Below are 15,946 nucleotides of genomic sequence, written 5' to 3'. Positions count from 1 at the left end.
TCTCTGGTGCCTCTCTGTGAATCCCATTCCCCTAACTGGGCTCCTTTCTCTGGCCCCTGTGTGAGAGTATATGTCTAGTTCTGCAGTGATTTGATATGCCGGGGTGTGTTGGTGTCCAGTGGTGGCCTCTTTCTTGTTAGAGAAGAAGTGGAAGAGTGGGGGAGATATATCTGAGTGGGTATTGGGAAGAGAAGGGGGCTGATATCAGGGTGTAAAGTGAATAAATTAATACACTGATGGATAAGAGTAAAAAGTGTGTGTGTGTGTGTCTGTGTGTACACAAAAAAAAAGAATGAATCAGTCCTTGTCTCATACTATATGAAAATTAGCAAAATAATTTAGAATTAAATTTGAAGGTTCAAAACTACAGGGGTGGTGTGGGGGAGATCAGAAAATACAGAGGAAAAGTGAACTTACCATTGTGCTTAGCAATTTTCATTGAAATATGACAAGGAAAGCACAAGCAAGAAAAGCATAAGTGAACACATGTGGCCCTTCATACTAAAATGCCTCTGCAAAGCAAAGAAAGCAGCTTGTATTTCACTAACTTCAGATAAGCACTAGAATTAGGTCTCTTTGCTTCTTCCATTTTCCACTTTACAATTTGCATTGTGCTAGGCTGTTTGCATGTCTGTATGAACCCTTGTTTAATTTAAAGTACTAAGAAGGTTATAAGGACTACGTCTCATATATATGGTACAAATATATATCCACACATTTTCTTGCATTTTCACTCCATTAGCCAACCTTGTTATTTATTTTCAGAAAGTTTTCTTGTAAAACTACAAAATTATTTCAGCCCTCTCTGGCCTTCTCCCCTCTCTCTTGCTGCCTCTCACTGAGGTGAAAACTTGAAGGCAACTGTCTGCAAGCACAGGTGGATAGCTTCCTCAGTAATGAACTTAAACTCCCAGACTTCAGAATTTGAAAATTAAATTTCTGTTAACGTTCTGTCCCCACCAACACCAACATTGCAATGACTTTGTCAAAGAAGGAAGCATAGAGTTTAGGGGATTTCTCTGTCAATATCTAGGCACACTATCTGATGACATGGTGGTTTCATACCATTTCCTTGTACACTTATACCACTTCCCAGGATCAGGAGGAAATGGTCTTCCACTGTACCTTCAAGCATAAGGATCTTCATCATCTTACTGGTGGTATAACAAGTTTAGACATTCAAACTTACTATGAGGAGAAATTTACAGCCACTTGCAAATGAAAAATTCACTTACTCCAAGGAAAACTCATTGGGGAAATGGCATGCCCAGCAGTAGATGGCCAAAGAAAAAGAACTCAGTGGCATCTTTAGAGCTTCCGTGTGTCATAATGTCATGTCAGGGCTCTTCCTTTTAAAAGAAATCTTATGTTTAATTTATTTTTACACATTTATTTATTTTTATTTATATACATTTTCTCTATTTTCCCTCTGTGTCTTTTGTGTATGTATTATGATTTTCAATTTGTAGTTTTATGGGATTCCTGAGTGTGCAAACAAGTGGGTCTCTGTTTCTTTTGCCTCCTCTTGGACTCTTTTCCTTCTGTTTGTTTTGTCCAATTTCTGACTGTCAGTTTTTGGTTATACTATATTATATTTATTATATTATATTATATTATATTAATTATATTATATTATATTCCATTAGAAACCTGTTTGTTTTCTAATGAGAGACAGAAAGGGAGTGTATCTGGATGAGAGAAGAGGAGAAAGAGGAAATTGGAGGGGAAGAGGGTGGGAAAACTTATAATCAGAACATTTATGAGGAAAGAATCCATTTCAATAAAAGGAGGACAAATTCTATGAAGAGAACCTTGTTTTCTTTTTTATTTTTTTGGTTTTTTTTGTCTTAGCATCCTAATACTACTATAAAATCAAACAAATAAGATATGCTCATGAAATGTTCAGTGAGCCAGGTATAGTAGTGCGTACCTCTAATCCTACTACAAGGGATACGAAAGCAGGAGTATCTGAAGATCAAGAACACATACATGTCAAGTTCGAGGGCAGTCTGAACTGAGTGGAACCCTGTACCAAAAATAAATCAAGGGAACAGAAATAACAGTAAATAAATGAAATCTAATTGAGAAACATTTATTTTTTTTCTATTTTCTTAACAACAGACAGGGAGAAAGTTTTCAAACATTTACCTTCATCAAACAGAACAAAAGCAACTAAAAAAGCAATGCTTACTCATGTTTTGATTTCTATCCTCTTATTACCTTAACCTGTTTTCTCTGTGCTTCGTTTCATGTTTTCAAGGAAATTCTTCTTCTACTGCTATATCTTTTTCCTTTAAACTTGGGCAGGGAAGCAAGCAAACCCTGGACACATCACAAATGTAAATGCCCTAGCTTTGGGACAAATGGCAGAGCTGACATTACGGTTGCTTTGATTCTTCCCTTGATCATCTTTTAAAGCTTCTTCATAAAGATCTGGGAAGCAACTAGGGGGGATATCATTGACCTTAGCCACAAACTTTAGGATGGTCATCTTGTTGGTTTCAGCATATGCTTTGGGACCCCACAGGAACTCATATTGTGGAGGATTACTGTTGGCGACCTGCCGGTACTCCAAATACTTTAGCTTCACAAAATTTTGAGTGATGAGCTTCCGGGGCTCTCCATAGATTTGGTGCTTCTTTCCAGAATACACACCCATATATCTTAGTGTTCTCCAGATGTCTTCTTCTCGGGCACAGTTGCCACTCATGAAGATTATGCCCAGTACAGTCATCAGGAATCCCGTCTTTGGAAAGCCCTGGCCAGCACGAACCCTCCCATTGTTGGGTAGTTTCAGTTTACTGATAAGATCATACACCCGTCGGCTTGATTCAACTTCCCTCAGTTCAACAGCAAAGACATCAGCAAGCCTCTCAGCAGCTTTCCGGAGCATCTCAGGGAAGTCATTGATTTCCTCCTTATCAATAACCTGCATCATATCTTCCATTGTGGTAAGCTGCTTTATTTTGTAGTTTTTAAGGAGAATCTGCACTAGCACTAGGACCTTTCTGGCTAGAAGATCTTGATTATTAATGGTGTGGTAATTCCTAAAAAGACTTTCGGCATCATCAAGATCAGTAGAACTGCCATCTAATATAGAAAAGAGATCAATATTCATGGTGGACACTGATTGCTTTTCTGGCACCTCAAAGGTACCACCTGATTCAGAAGAAGACTCTTCTGTTGGCTCTACTGTTTCCTTAGCATCTTCAAAAGCCTGAGCATAATTTATGGCTTGGCGGTGTGTCCCTCGAACATTTAGCTTACTCTTTTGACCTCGAGGCATGATGACTGATTAATATAACAGCAGGATGCTAGAGATGGAGGCACCTAAGGGAGACAGAAGAATGTGGCATAAGCAACTTCACCAGAAGGAGGGCTCCTTTTGGTTATTTCTGATGGCAAAAGTTTCTATGGAAATGCTGTTCTAGGAACATAGAGAACTTCAGTTATAACTTGCTCATACTCAGTATAGTAAGTGAAAGTACATTTTAGGCTGTTGTTTGCTACCGTGGACTTTATTGCCCAGAAATGGTGACAAAGATGAACAGTGGAAATCTCTTGCTTGGGGATGTGAGGATCCTGTCACTTCTCAGCGATAATAATTACATGAACTGTTGGCAAGTCCTAGGTCTGTCTCTACTGCTGTTTGAAGCTGTAACGTCAAACTAAAATATCAATATGTCCCTGAGACCCTAGAGGAAACAGCAATGAAGCTTATCAGTATATTATTCCTATAAGAAAATTTAAAGCAGATACTAAGCTATGTGGGACCCTCTCTGTCAAGGGTACTTCAGTAAGGATTTGTCTCTTATTCAGTGTTCTCACCTATTCTCCCCATTGCACTTGATATAATTTTCTTCTGCTCACTGGAAGATGTACTTCCACATGTAAAATTGGTATTCTTTTATATTTAATGCAAAGTTCTGGGATTGGTGGTTTAGGTGGAGGAGGAGGAACACAAGTTCAAGATCTGACTGGGCTACAAAGAGAGTCCATAGGCACCTGGAAACTTAGTCATACTCCATCTCAAAATAAAAATGTAAAAGGAGGAAAATAGATAGACCTCATTGATAGAGTGCTTCTTAGCATGCAATACCAGAAAACATAGTCAACAATAAACTGGAAACAAACTAAAAGTACCTTATAATTTCATTGAAATGATATGCAGTCTTATCCTGAAAGGCTCCATCCTGGACCTTCAAATATTGAATGTATCAATGGTCCTTTCAGAATTTGCCTTGACCCATGACCCTTCATTTCCTTAGAAATACTTCCTTACTGCTAATATCACTTAAGAATTCCTAGGAGGGTAATGTGGCCTCTTCACTCTCTGCTATTGTCTATCAAGAAGGGATGGCTTCTGTAGTATAGCATACACTCAAGTTGTATTTTTTAATCTTCTGGAAATATCTATAAATTCTCACGTAGTAGATTTCACAAACATATTCAGAACATCATTTGACATTATTACAACTATAATCCAACTAATGGGAGGCAATTTTTCATTTGTCCCATCATTATTGTATACACTAATCAAGCTGCTAGAAGAGAAGATGTTGGCTCCCTGGGTCCTTCCATTGGGTCTTTATATCAATTTCTGTCCTTATATGGGGTTTTTCTCACACCAAAGCCCCTTCATATCCTGGAGACTCTTCTTGTCAAAATTGGACAAATGGCATACCTCTCAGGGATTGTAACAAGAACAGGCAGTGAGCCATTGAGTCTTCTAGGAACAGCAATTTCCTTAGAACACTTGTTGCATTACTCTTTTAATTCTATTCAGGGCATGGTACTACTTTAGCTGAACTAAATCCCCAAACACTTTGGTTCAAGATGCTCAGATTTCTGATATTACAAAATAAGAACAGAGTGTTCATGTATATTCTAGTGCCATATTTGGCCTAGGAACAAAACAGGGTGTCGCTTATTTCTGTTTCTTCTCAATTCCTATTGCTATGGTAGACTGCTCTGCTCTAGTGAATTGGGTTCCCCATTTTTATTTGCTTCTACCTTCTTCAGACTACAGAGCTAGCTATTCTAATTCTTCTTAGGACTTATGAACCCTGAGCAGAAAAGTGTGGCTTGAGTGGCAGTAGGGTTCTTTTCTGTGATGGGCCATAAAAGAGAGTAAGGGTGCCTGTCTTGTGCGTGTGTTTGTGTGTGTGTTTGTGTGTGTGTGTGTGTGTGTGTGTGTGTTTGCAAGCATGCATGTGTGCATGTGCAAATGAGTAGAATGATGATGAAATCTAAGGTTTCTCTAGGCTGAGAAAGAGTTGTGGAAAGATTAAAGGACATGAACAAGATTGGAATTACACAAGAAGACCAAAGCCTGGACCCTTGGGGGCTCTCAGAGACTGAACTACCAATCAAAGAGCAAGCATGGTCTAGACCTAGTATTCATATATATATATATATATATATATATATATATATATGTATATATATATATGTGTGTGTGTGTGTGTGTGTGTGTGTGTGTGTGCATGCGCTGTGCAGCTCAGTCAGTCTTCATGTGGGTCATGAACAAAGGGAGTGGGGGCTATCTCTAAAGCTGCTGCATGTCTGTGGAATCTGTTCTTTTAAATTGGGTGTCTTGCCTGGCCTCAGAGACTTGGTATGACAGGTTGGGGAGACACCCAAAGGGGGCCTCCACTATCTCAGAGGAGAAGGAAAGGGGAAGATGGGGGAGGGTCTCTGGGAAGGGGAATGGAAGGAGGACAGCTATTGATTGGGATGTAAAGTGAATAAAAAATGAAAAATGCACTATAGTTCTTTCTGTAGAATCTCCTTACAAGCTTACTTGAGAAGAAATATGACCCCTGCTTAATGTTAAAGGTTCTCTTGAAAGGTCTGTATGACAAGAACTTTAGGTCCCTGAAGAAAGAAATCAAAGAAGACCTCAGAAGATGAAAAGACCTTTCATGCTCATGGACCAATAGGATTAACATAGAGAAAAGAAAAAGCTTAAAAACACTATACATAACAAAGTTAAATCAGGAACAGAAAACCCATTTAAATAACCCCATAACTCCTAAAGAAATAGAAGCAGTCATTAAAGGTCTCCCAACCAAAAAGAGCCCAGGTCCAGATGGGTTCAGTACAGAATTCTATCAGACCTTTATAGAAGAACTCATACCAATACTATCCAAATTATTCCACAAAATTGAAACAGATGGAGCACTACCAAATTCCTTTTATGAAGCCACAATTACTCTTATACCTAAACCACACAAAGACCCAACAAAGAAAGAGATCTTCAGACCAATTTCCCTTATGAATATCGATGCAAAAATACTCAATAAAATTCTGGCAAACCGAATCCCAGAGCACATCAAAACAATCATTCACCATGATCAAGTAGGCTTCATCCCATGCATGCAGGGATGGTATAATATACGGAAAACGATCAACGTAATCCATTATATAAACAAACTGAAAGAACAAAACCACATGAGCATTTCATTAGATGCTGAGAAAGCATTTGACAAAATTCAGCACCCCTTCATGATAAAAGTCCTGGAAAGAATAGGAATTCAAGGCCCATATCTAAACATAGTAAAAGCCATATACAGCAAACCAGTAGCTAACAATAAACTAAATGGAGAGAAACTTGAAGCAATACCACTAAAATCAGGACTAGACACGGCTGCCCACTCTCTCCCTACTTATTTAATATAGTTCTTGAAGTTCTAGCCAGAGCAATCAGACAACAAAAGATCAAATGGATATAGATTGGAAAAGAAGTAAAAATATCAATATTTGCAGATGATATGATAGTATATTTAAGTGATCCCAAAAGTTCTACCAGAGAACTACTAAACCTGATAAACACCTTCAGCAAAGTGGCTGGGTATAAAATTAACTCAAATAAATCAGTAGCCTTCCTCTACACAAAAGAGAAACAAGCCGAGAAAGAAATTAGGGAAACGACACCCTTCATAATAGTCCCAAATAATGTGACTTTAAACAAGCAAGTGAAAGTTCTGTATGATATGAACTTCAAGTCTCTGAAGAAAGAAATTGAAGAAGATCACAGAAGATGGAAAGATCTCCCCCATGCTCATGGATTGGCAGGATTAATATAGTAAAAATGGTCATTTTACTAAAAGCGATCTACAGATTCAATGCAATCCCCATCAAAATACCAATCCAATTCTTCAGAGAGTTAGACAGAACAATTTGCAAATTCATCTGGAATAACAAAAACCCAGGATAGCTAAAACTATCCTCAACAATAAAAGGACTTCTGGGGAATCACTATCCCTGAACTCAAGCAGTATTACAGAGCAGTAGTGATAAAAACTGTATGGTATTGGTACAGAGACAGGCAGATAGACCAGTGGAATAGAATTGAAGACCCAGAAATGAACCTACACACCTATGTTCACTTGATTTTTGACAAAGAAGTCAAAACCATCCAATGGAAAAAAGATAGCATTTTCAGCAAATGGTGCTGGTTCTACTGGAAGTCAGCATGTAGAAGAATGCAGATCGATCCATTATTATCACCCTGTACAAATCTTAAGTCCAAGTGGATCAAGGACCTCCACATCAAACCAGATACACTCAAACTAATAGAAGAAAAATTGGGGAAGCATCTCAAACTCATGGGCACTGGAGAAAATTTCCTGAACAAAACACCAATGGCTTATGCTCTAAGATCAAGAATCGACAAATGAGATCTCATAAAACTGCAAAGCTTCTATAAGGCAAAGGACACTGTCAATAGGACAAAACGGCAACCCACAGATTGTAAAAAGATCTTTACCAACCCTATGTCCTATAGAGGGCTAATATCCAAATTATACAAAGAACTCAAGAAGTTTGACTCCAGAGAACCAAATAACCCTATTAAAAATGGGTCACAGAGCTAAACGGAAAATTCTCAACTAAGCAATCTTGCAAGGCTGAGGAACACTTAAAAACTGTTCAACATCTTCAGTCATCAGGGAAATGCAAATCAAAACTACCTTGAGATTCTACCTCACACCAGTCAGAATAGCTAATATCAAATGCTCAGGTGACAGCAGATGCTGGTGGGGATGTGGACAAAGAGGAACCCTCCTCCACTATTGGTGGGATTGTAAGCTGGTATAACCACTCTGGAAATAAGTGTTGTGGTTCCTCAGAAAATTGGACATAGTACTAACTGTGGTCACAGCTATACCACTACTGGGCATATACCCAAAACATGCTCCAACATAACAACCAAAGACACATGCTCCACTATGTTCATGTTCATAGCAGCCTTGTTTATAATAGCCAGAGGCTCAAGAGAACCCAGATGCCCTTCAACAGAGGAATGGATACAGAAAATGTGGTACATCTACACAATCGATTACTACTCAGCTATCAAAAACAATGACTTCATGAAATTCATAGGCAAATGGATTGAAAAACTGTTCTCTGATTGACAAATAAAATGTAAAAATGAGGAAAAAAAGAAATCTTCAACATCTTTATTCCTCAAGGAAATTTAATCAAAATCACCCTGAGACTCTCTACCTTACATCAATCAGAATGGCTAAGAACAAAAATTCAAGTGAAAGAAAATGCTGCTGAGAATTGCGGTAATGGGGGGAAGATGGGGAGGGGAACACTCATGTAGAAGGTGAGGGGGAGGGGTTAGGGGGATGTTGGCTTGGAAACCGGGAATGGCATTTGAAATGTAAATAAGAAATTCTCAATTTAATAAAGATAAAAAAAAAGAAGAAGACTCCTCCATTGTTGGTGGAATCACAAACTGTTGCAAACAGTTTCTCAGAAAAAATAGAAATACTACTTAAAGAACCAGCAGTACTGCTCCTAGGCATATATCCAAAAGATGCTCCATGATATGACAAGGACATGTGTTCCACTATCTTCATTGCAGCCGTATTTGTATTAGTCAGAAACTAGAAGCAACCCAGATGTTCCTCAACTGAAGATTGGATACTGAAAATGTAGTTAATTTTCACAATGGAATACTATTCAACTATTAAAAACAAGGATATCATGATTTTGCAGTCAAATGGATGGAAATAGAAAGTATCATTCTAAATGAAGTAACCTAGACCCAAATGGACATGCATATATATTCACTTATAAGCGTGTATTAGCCAAAAGGTAAAGAATAACTACAATATATCCCACAGACTGCAATAAGTTTTACATGAAGGAAAGACCAAGCAAGGATATTTCAATCTCACTTAGTAAGGGGAACAAAATAATCATAGGAGACAGGGAGAGGGAGGAACCTGGCTGGGAAAGGGGATGGGAAAGGGGAAAGAGTGAGAAGGTTTGGGTATGGGCAGAGACTGGAGAGAAGTCCAGAGGACCAGGAGAATGAATAGAACTATGCTGTTGTGGGAATTAGGGTTAGGAGATGGGGGAACCTATAGAAACCCCCAGATACCTGGGATGGGGGAGGTCTCAAGGACTCAATGTGAGTGACTTAGAAGAAATGACTAACAGTGTGGATATGGAACCTCAAGAGTTCCATATCCTCCAATATCCCCAATGGAGGGATGGGAATCCCACCTTCATAATTTTTAACCCAAAACTGTTCCTGTCTCAAATAAATGCAGGTTCAAAAATGTAGCAAAGACTGAAGAAATGGCCAACCTGCCCAACTTGAGATTTATCCCATGGGCAGGAACCAAACCATGGCAGGATTACTGGTATGGTTGTCCTCTGAGAGATTCTACCAGCAGCTGGCTGAAACAAAATCCGATAATCACAGACAAGTATTGGACTGAGGTGGAAGAGTTAGAGGATGGATTGGAGGAACTTGATGGGATGGCAACCCAGTAGGAAGACGAACAGTTTTAACTAATCTGGAAACCATGAGAGTTCCCGAGTCTAAGCCACCAACCAAATATCATACAGGGTCTGGTGTGAGGGCCCTGGCATATATGTAGCAGAGGATTGACTCAGTGGGAAAGCGTGTGATTTATCCTGTAGAGTCTTGATGTCCTGGTGTAGGAGGATGCCCATAGATTAGCACCCTCTCAGGGGCAATGGGGAACAGTGATGGGGATAAGAGCTCTGGGAAGGGAGACAAGGAGGGGGTCAACATTTGGGAGGTAAATATAGTAGTAGTAGTAGTAGTAGTAGTAGTAGTAGCAGCAGTAGCAGCAGCAGCAACAGTAGTAGTAGTAGTAGTAGTAGTAGTAATAATGATAATGATAATAATAATAATAATAATAATAATAATAATAATAATAATAATAATGGAATGTATTTTGGGTAGTGTGTAGGTTTTTTTAGATTTGCCAAATGGTGGGGAAACTTAATGTGTTACTATTTATCTCTAATGTGGATTAAGCCTGAAAACAAGGGCAAAGCTTTTGTGATTGTATAGGTGTTAGCCTGAGATGGTCCTAAACTGAGACCTAGGATGTGGCTTATAGTTAACTCTGAGGCTTTTTAGACTAGCAACTCTGATATAGGATACTAGTTTTTTTTTCTTTTAATGGTTGCATGGGGGGGGTGGGGATTTGGCTCAGTGGTAGTGTGCTTGCCTAGCAAGCACAAGGCCCTGGGTTCGGTCCCCAGCTCTGGAAAAAAAAAAAGAAAAAAAATAGTTGCATGGTGTGATCAAGAGAATGTCTTTGGTTGATATCTCCTCCTTGGTATTCTAAGACTAATATAAAGGGTTGTTTATTTGAGAGTGTGACAGTAAAGGTGAGGATAGAGGAAGCTAAAGGGATTGTGGGGGACTGATGAGGGAATGTGAAGGGAAGAGGAAGTTTGAGAAAAGCATAATATATATTGAGGGGAATGTGATTATAGGGCATGAAAGAGTGAGTAAGGGAGGGAGGTGTGAATGCATTGCATAAACAGTAGGCAGGAGAAGCAAGGAAAGAAGTAGGGGAGGAAAAGAGAGGGTGAAAAGAGAAAGGGGAGGGAAAGGAACAGAAAAGAAGTAGGCAGATGAAGTAGGAGAGAAGTGGAAGAGAGGAGGGAGGAATGAGGTATAATGGGAAAGACAGAAGGTAGAGTAAAGGTGGTTGAACGCAGTGGGGAGCAAAGTTGACATAGGAAGGGAATAAAGAGACAGGGCGGGAGGAGACTGGGCGAGGAAACAGGAATGGAAGCAGGGAGAGGGGAAAACCTAGACATAAGTGCAGGACCAGAAGAAGAAAGAGCAGGAAGCTGCAGAGGGTTTAGGACAGAAAGAGCTGTGAAGATAGGTAGGATCATAAGGGAAGGAGTACAGGAAATAGGTGAGGAACAGGGATGAGGGGATGAGGAGGGAAGAGGGAAAGGAAAGGTTGAGATGAGAAATTGGAAGGAGAGAGAAGGAAAGGAATGGAGGAAGGAGCAGCAATAAGGGAGGCACAGAGGACAGGAGGATGAGTACAGGGTGAGCAGAGGGAGAGGGGAAGGATCATAGAGAATAGAAAGGCAGTGAGAGTGTTAGGTAAGCTCAGGAATGTGTTAGTGGGCAGAAGTGCCAAGGAGAAAGGAGAAAATAGCCACAGAAACAGGGGAGGGAATAAAGGAAATAGAGGGGAGGGAAAAGGAGGGAAATGGAGGACTTGGGCAGAAAGAAGGGAGGGATGAGGAAAGATAAAATTGTGGGAGGAAGGAAGAGAAAAGGAAGGAAGGGGGGAGGATAAAGAAGGGGAAAAGTGATGAAATCAAGGAAGAGATGGGAGAGAAGGAGAAAATGTAGGGAGGAGGAAGGGAGAACAGGAAAATGCAGGGTAGAAGATGGAAAAGAAGAGGGTATGAGGCAGGGACAGAGAACAGGGGAGAGGGAAAGGCAAAGGGAAGAAAAGGGAAGAAAGTGGTAGAGAAGAAAGAAGGAAGGGAGGAAGGAATGGAGAGAAGTTGAAGGGTAAATGAGGAAAGGGAGGAGGTAAGAGGGAAGGACACAAGGAGAGAGATACAAGGGGACGAAGGAAGGTGGGGAATTGGAATAGGCAAAGGAGGGAAGGGTATGAAGTAGAAGAGAAGGAAACATGAAGAAAGGAACAGAGGGAGTGGGGAGTGAAGGAGAACAGGGAAAGGGGAGTAGAAATAAATAGGAAGTGGTATAAGGAGTGAGTAGCACTAGGATGGGGATAAAAGAAAAGCAGAAGGAAAGGAAGGGAGAACAGGGAAGGGGAAAGAAAGAGAAGAAGAAGCAGGAAATTTGGGATAGGGATCAATGAAGAGAGGTAAAACAAAAAGGATGGAGAAGGGAAGGAGGAAAAACAGAGGAAGGTATATAAAGTGGAGAATAAGGAAAGGTGGAGGTGGGGGAGAAGAAAGGGGGGACTGTTAAGGTGGAAGAAAGGAGAACCTGAAAGAGAAATGAGGGTGATAGGGGAGAGGGAGGTGTAAAAAGGAATCCAGTGAGGAAGGAAGAAGGAAGAGAGGAGGAAGAGAGGAGGAAGGGGAGTGAGAAGAGGGGAAAGGCCTGCCCATAGGGAAAGGGAGGTGGGAACAAGAAAGGGAGAGGAGGAAAGACTGAGAAGAGGGAAAAATGTGAGAGGGTGGAAGGGAGGAGGGGAAATATAGTGGCAGGGTAAAGAGAAGAGAGGGTAGAGAGATAGGAGGGAGAACAGAAAAGGGGATGAAGAAGAGGGAAAGAGAAGAGGTGAGAGAAGATAGGAGAGAAGAGGGGAGAGAACAAGGAACAGGAGGATGGATAAGGCAAATGAGAAGAAGGAATGGAAGGAAGGAGAGAAGAGGGGAGGAGGAGAGGGCAGAAAGGAAGAAGAAGTGAAGAGATAAACAGAGGAGGCTAGGGAGAGAAGCTGCTGTGGCAATGGGGTAAGGAAAGAGAAGAAATGAAAGTGGTAAAGGAGGGCAGAGGGAATACAAAAGAGGATCAAAGGAGTGGCAATAGGGAAAGGAAAAAGAGGTACATAGGGACAGGGCTGAGGGGAAGACAGAGAAAAGACTGGAGGAAAAGGAAGGGGACTAGAGAAGAATAAACGGAGGTGAAAATGTGATGGCAGTGAAGGAAGAGAGGGAGGAGGAAAGAGAAGGTAGGGAAAAGTGACTGAAGGGGCAATGGGAAGAGAAAGGTTAGGAGGAAGAGAAAGAGGGAAAGGAATGAGGGGTAAGAGGGAGGAGAGGAGTAGAAAAAGGAGGGATAGAGGAGGGAAGGGGTGAGAAAAGAAGAAATGATAAGGAAGGAGATGAGGAGGGGGAATGGGGAAAGAAATAAGGGAGCAGATGGAGGAGAAACTAGAAGGAAAGAAAGGTAAATAGGGAAGGAAAATAGAAGGTAGAATCCAGAAGTGATGAGGGAAGTGAAGGGAGAATGAAATAATTGGGGACTAGGAAGGTTAGGAAGAGAAAGATGGAAAGGGAGGAGGGGTAAGGAGGAAAGGGAGGAGGGGTAAGAAGGAGACGGAGGAGGGGTAAGAAGGAGAGGGAGGAGGGTAAGAAGGAGAGGGAGGAGGGGTAAGAAGGAGAGGGAGGAGAACATACAGAAGAAAGGGAGGGCAGAAGGGATGGAAGAGGTTAGGATATATAGGAAACTGAAGGATAATTGCATAGGAACATAGTGGGAAAAAGAAATAGGCAAGAAAATGAGGGGCGGTAGGAGAAAGATGATTTAGGAGGGATCAGAGAAGCTGAAACAACAGACAGGAGTGGCGAATGGTCAGGACTGGAGGATCTGGTAAGAGGAGGGGTTTTTTAGAGGGAAAGGTCTGGGAGTGGTAAAAGAAGATGTAAGCAGGATATTGGATGAGAAAGGAAGGAGAGAGGGTGGAAGGGACGGAGAGGATGAGATAAGGGAAGAAGATGGAGGAGGAGTCAGTGGTAAGTGAGATGATTAGGACAGAGGGGGCATCTTCTCTCCTGAGGTTATTCTACAGAAGGAATTAGTGGTGCCCTCATCGATGAGGGCATCTTACCTGGGCACAAAGCTTAGCTTGGGGGCAGGGGTGGGGGTGGGGCTGGGAGACAAGGAGGATTCCCTTCTTAAAATCCACAGGCAGCACCAACAGGGAGCTTCTGTGAGAAGGCTTGAGAGATGTGAAGAAAGACTGTTGAGACCATCTGCCATTTCCTAGATCCCAGGGTGGAAGAGGAGCACTTTCCTAAGGACATTACTCTGGGATAAAGATGCTCCTTTTAAAGGGGGTTTTGTTCACTGGCATAACACTCGCACCCACTTTCTTTCACCTCCTTACCTTGACTCTGGCAGATTCTTAGCCTTGTTTCTTTTTTCTGCGAGGGGAAAACCAACCTTGAGCAGAGCACGGTTATGGTGTCACCTTAATCCCACGCCACTGGACTCCAAAGCCTTAACTAGGAAATGACCGCCCACCCACTCAAAGACCAATGAGAGCATCCTGGAGAGAGGCTCACGGGGAGGTTCACGTCTCTGGCGCCTCCTCTGGCACGAGGTGCAATATACGAACAGCCTAGCAACCGACATCTTCGGGTACATTGTAACATTTTGGGCCAAGCTCTCGGCCATTCCTGCAAGGTTTTTACTCTCTGAGTGCTTTATCATAGAAGTTGGCCTGCAGGAGCCACTTCATCCAAAAAATGCACTTGAAGGAAAATCTTCAGTAAGTAGCACAGTGTTCTCAGGACATAATTTATCCTGGTCTATACGATGATTGCCATCTCTTAAGAGATTTCATGCCGAATGCTGCATTTATAAAAACTCGTTAAATGTGTCTTCAAATTTTAAAAAAATAGTCATGTGTCTTCAAAGTGATGGGCATGCCCCAGCAAACTAACCAAGCAGATATCATAGAATAGGAGATGACTTTCAGAGAAATTATATACTGCTTGTGTATTCTATATTTTTTAATCAGGTAGAATAAATTTTTTATGTTACTGCTAAAATATTATGTATAAATATATAAATACTCTGTATGTGACTGTCTGTGAATGCAACCTGCATGTGTGCTTGTTTGTGTGTGCTCCTGCATGTGTGTGTGTCCCACCCCCATTCTGAGCTTCCTGCTCAGGTAACAAAGTTCATAATCAGCTTTGTTTTTCTTTTCACTGTGTGGGTCCTGGGTATTCAACTCAGGTTCTCAACCTTAGCAGCAAGCTCCTTTAACCACTAAGCCTTCAAGTTATCCCAGTTCTGAAATATTTAAAAAATGATGTCAAGGAATTTAAGTACAGGAATTTACAGATCTCAATAATTTGAATTCGTTGAATACCTTCATTGCACATTGACTATGTACAGGGTCCATGTTGTTACGACACATTCTTTTCTACATATCATTGTTCAAATACTTTTTTTCTTTGGTTCTTATTATTCTGGCTAAGAACACCACATTTTGTGGGAAGTCAAAGGATACAAATTGAAAAGGAAGAAGTCAAAATTTCACTATTTGCAGGTGAGATGATTGTTTAGTTAAGTGACCCCAAAAATTCCACCAGAGAAGTCCTAAACCTGATATGAACATAGTGAAGCAGTTGTCTTTGTTGTATGTTAGAGCATCATTTGGGTATATGCCCAGGAAGGGTACAGGTGAGTCTCAGGCTGTACAATGTCCAATTTTCTGAGGAACCTCCAGACTGATTTCCAGAGTGGTTGTACTATCTTTCAATTCCACCAACAATGGAGGAGTGTCCCCTTTTCTCTACATCCTTGTGAGCATCTGTTGTCCCTTGAATTTTTGATCTGAGCCATTCTGACAGTCTCAGGTGGAATCTCAGGGTTATTTTGATTTGAATTTCCCTGATGACTGAGTATTGAACATTTATTTATGTACTTCTCAGTCATTTGATATTCCTCAGCTGAGAATTCTTTGTTTAGCTCTGTGCCCCATTTTTAATAGGGTTATTTGATGCTCCGAATTCTAACTTATTGAGTTCTTTGTACATATTGGATATTAGCCCTCTATCAGATGTAGGATGGGTAAAGATCTTTTTCCAACCTGTTGGTTGCCTTTTTGTCCTAATGACAGTGTCTTTTGCCTTATAGAATGTTTGCAGTTTTATGAGGTTCCATTTGTCAATTCTTAATTTTAGAGCATAAGCCATT

At 40.8% G+C, this 15,946-nt stretch overlaps 1 protein-coding gene across 1 annotated transcript; it reads right to left on the bottom strand.

Annotated features, from left to right (window-relative positions):
* Window positions 1-2,076: 2,076 nt before the first annotated feature.
* Mageb11 (MAGE family member B11) lies at window positions 2,077-14,231 on the bottom strand. Its single transcript, XM_003752058.5, has 2 exons — window positions 14,124-14,231; window positions 2,077-3,330 (listed from the first exon to the last, which is right to left on the bottom strand). The coding sequence occupies exon 2, from the start codon at window positions 3,284-3,286 to the stop codon at window positions 2,294-2,296; it is 993 nt and encodes a 330-aa protein (XP_003752106.1). The 5' UTR covers window positions 3,287-3,330; window positions 14,124-14,231; the 3' UTR covers window positions 2,077-2,293.
* Window positions 14,232-15,946: the final 1,715 nt, after the last annotated feature.

Source organism: Rattus norvegicus, chromosome X, assembly GCF_036323735.1.
Source record: "Rattus norvegicus strain BN/NHsdMcwi chromosome X, GRCr8, whole genome shotgun sequence".
Classification (NCBI taxonomy): Eukaryota; Metazoa; Chordata; class Mammalia; order Rodentia; family Muridae; genus Rattus; species Rattus norvegicus.
The sequence above is the reverse complement of the archived record's forward strand: the minus strand, read 5'-3'. Positions and strand labels throughout refer to the sequence as shown.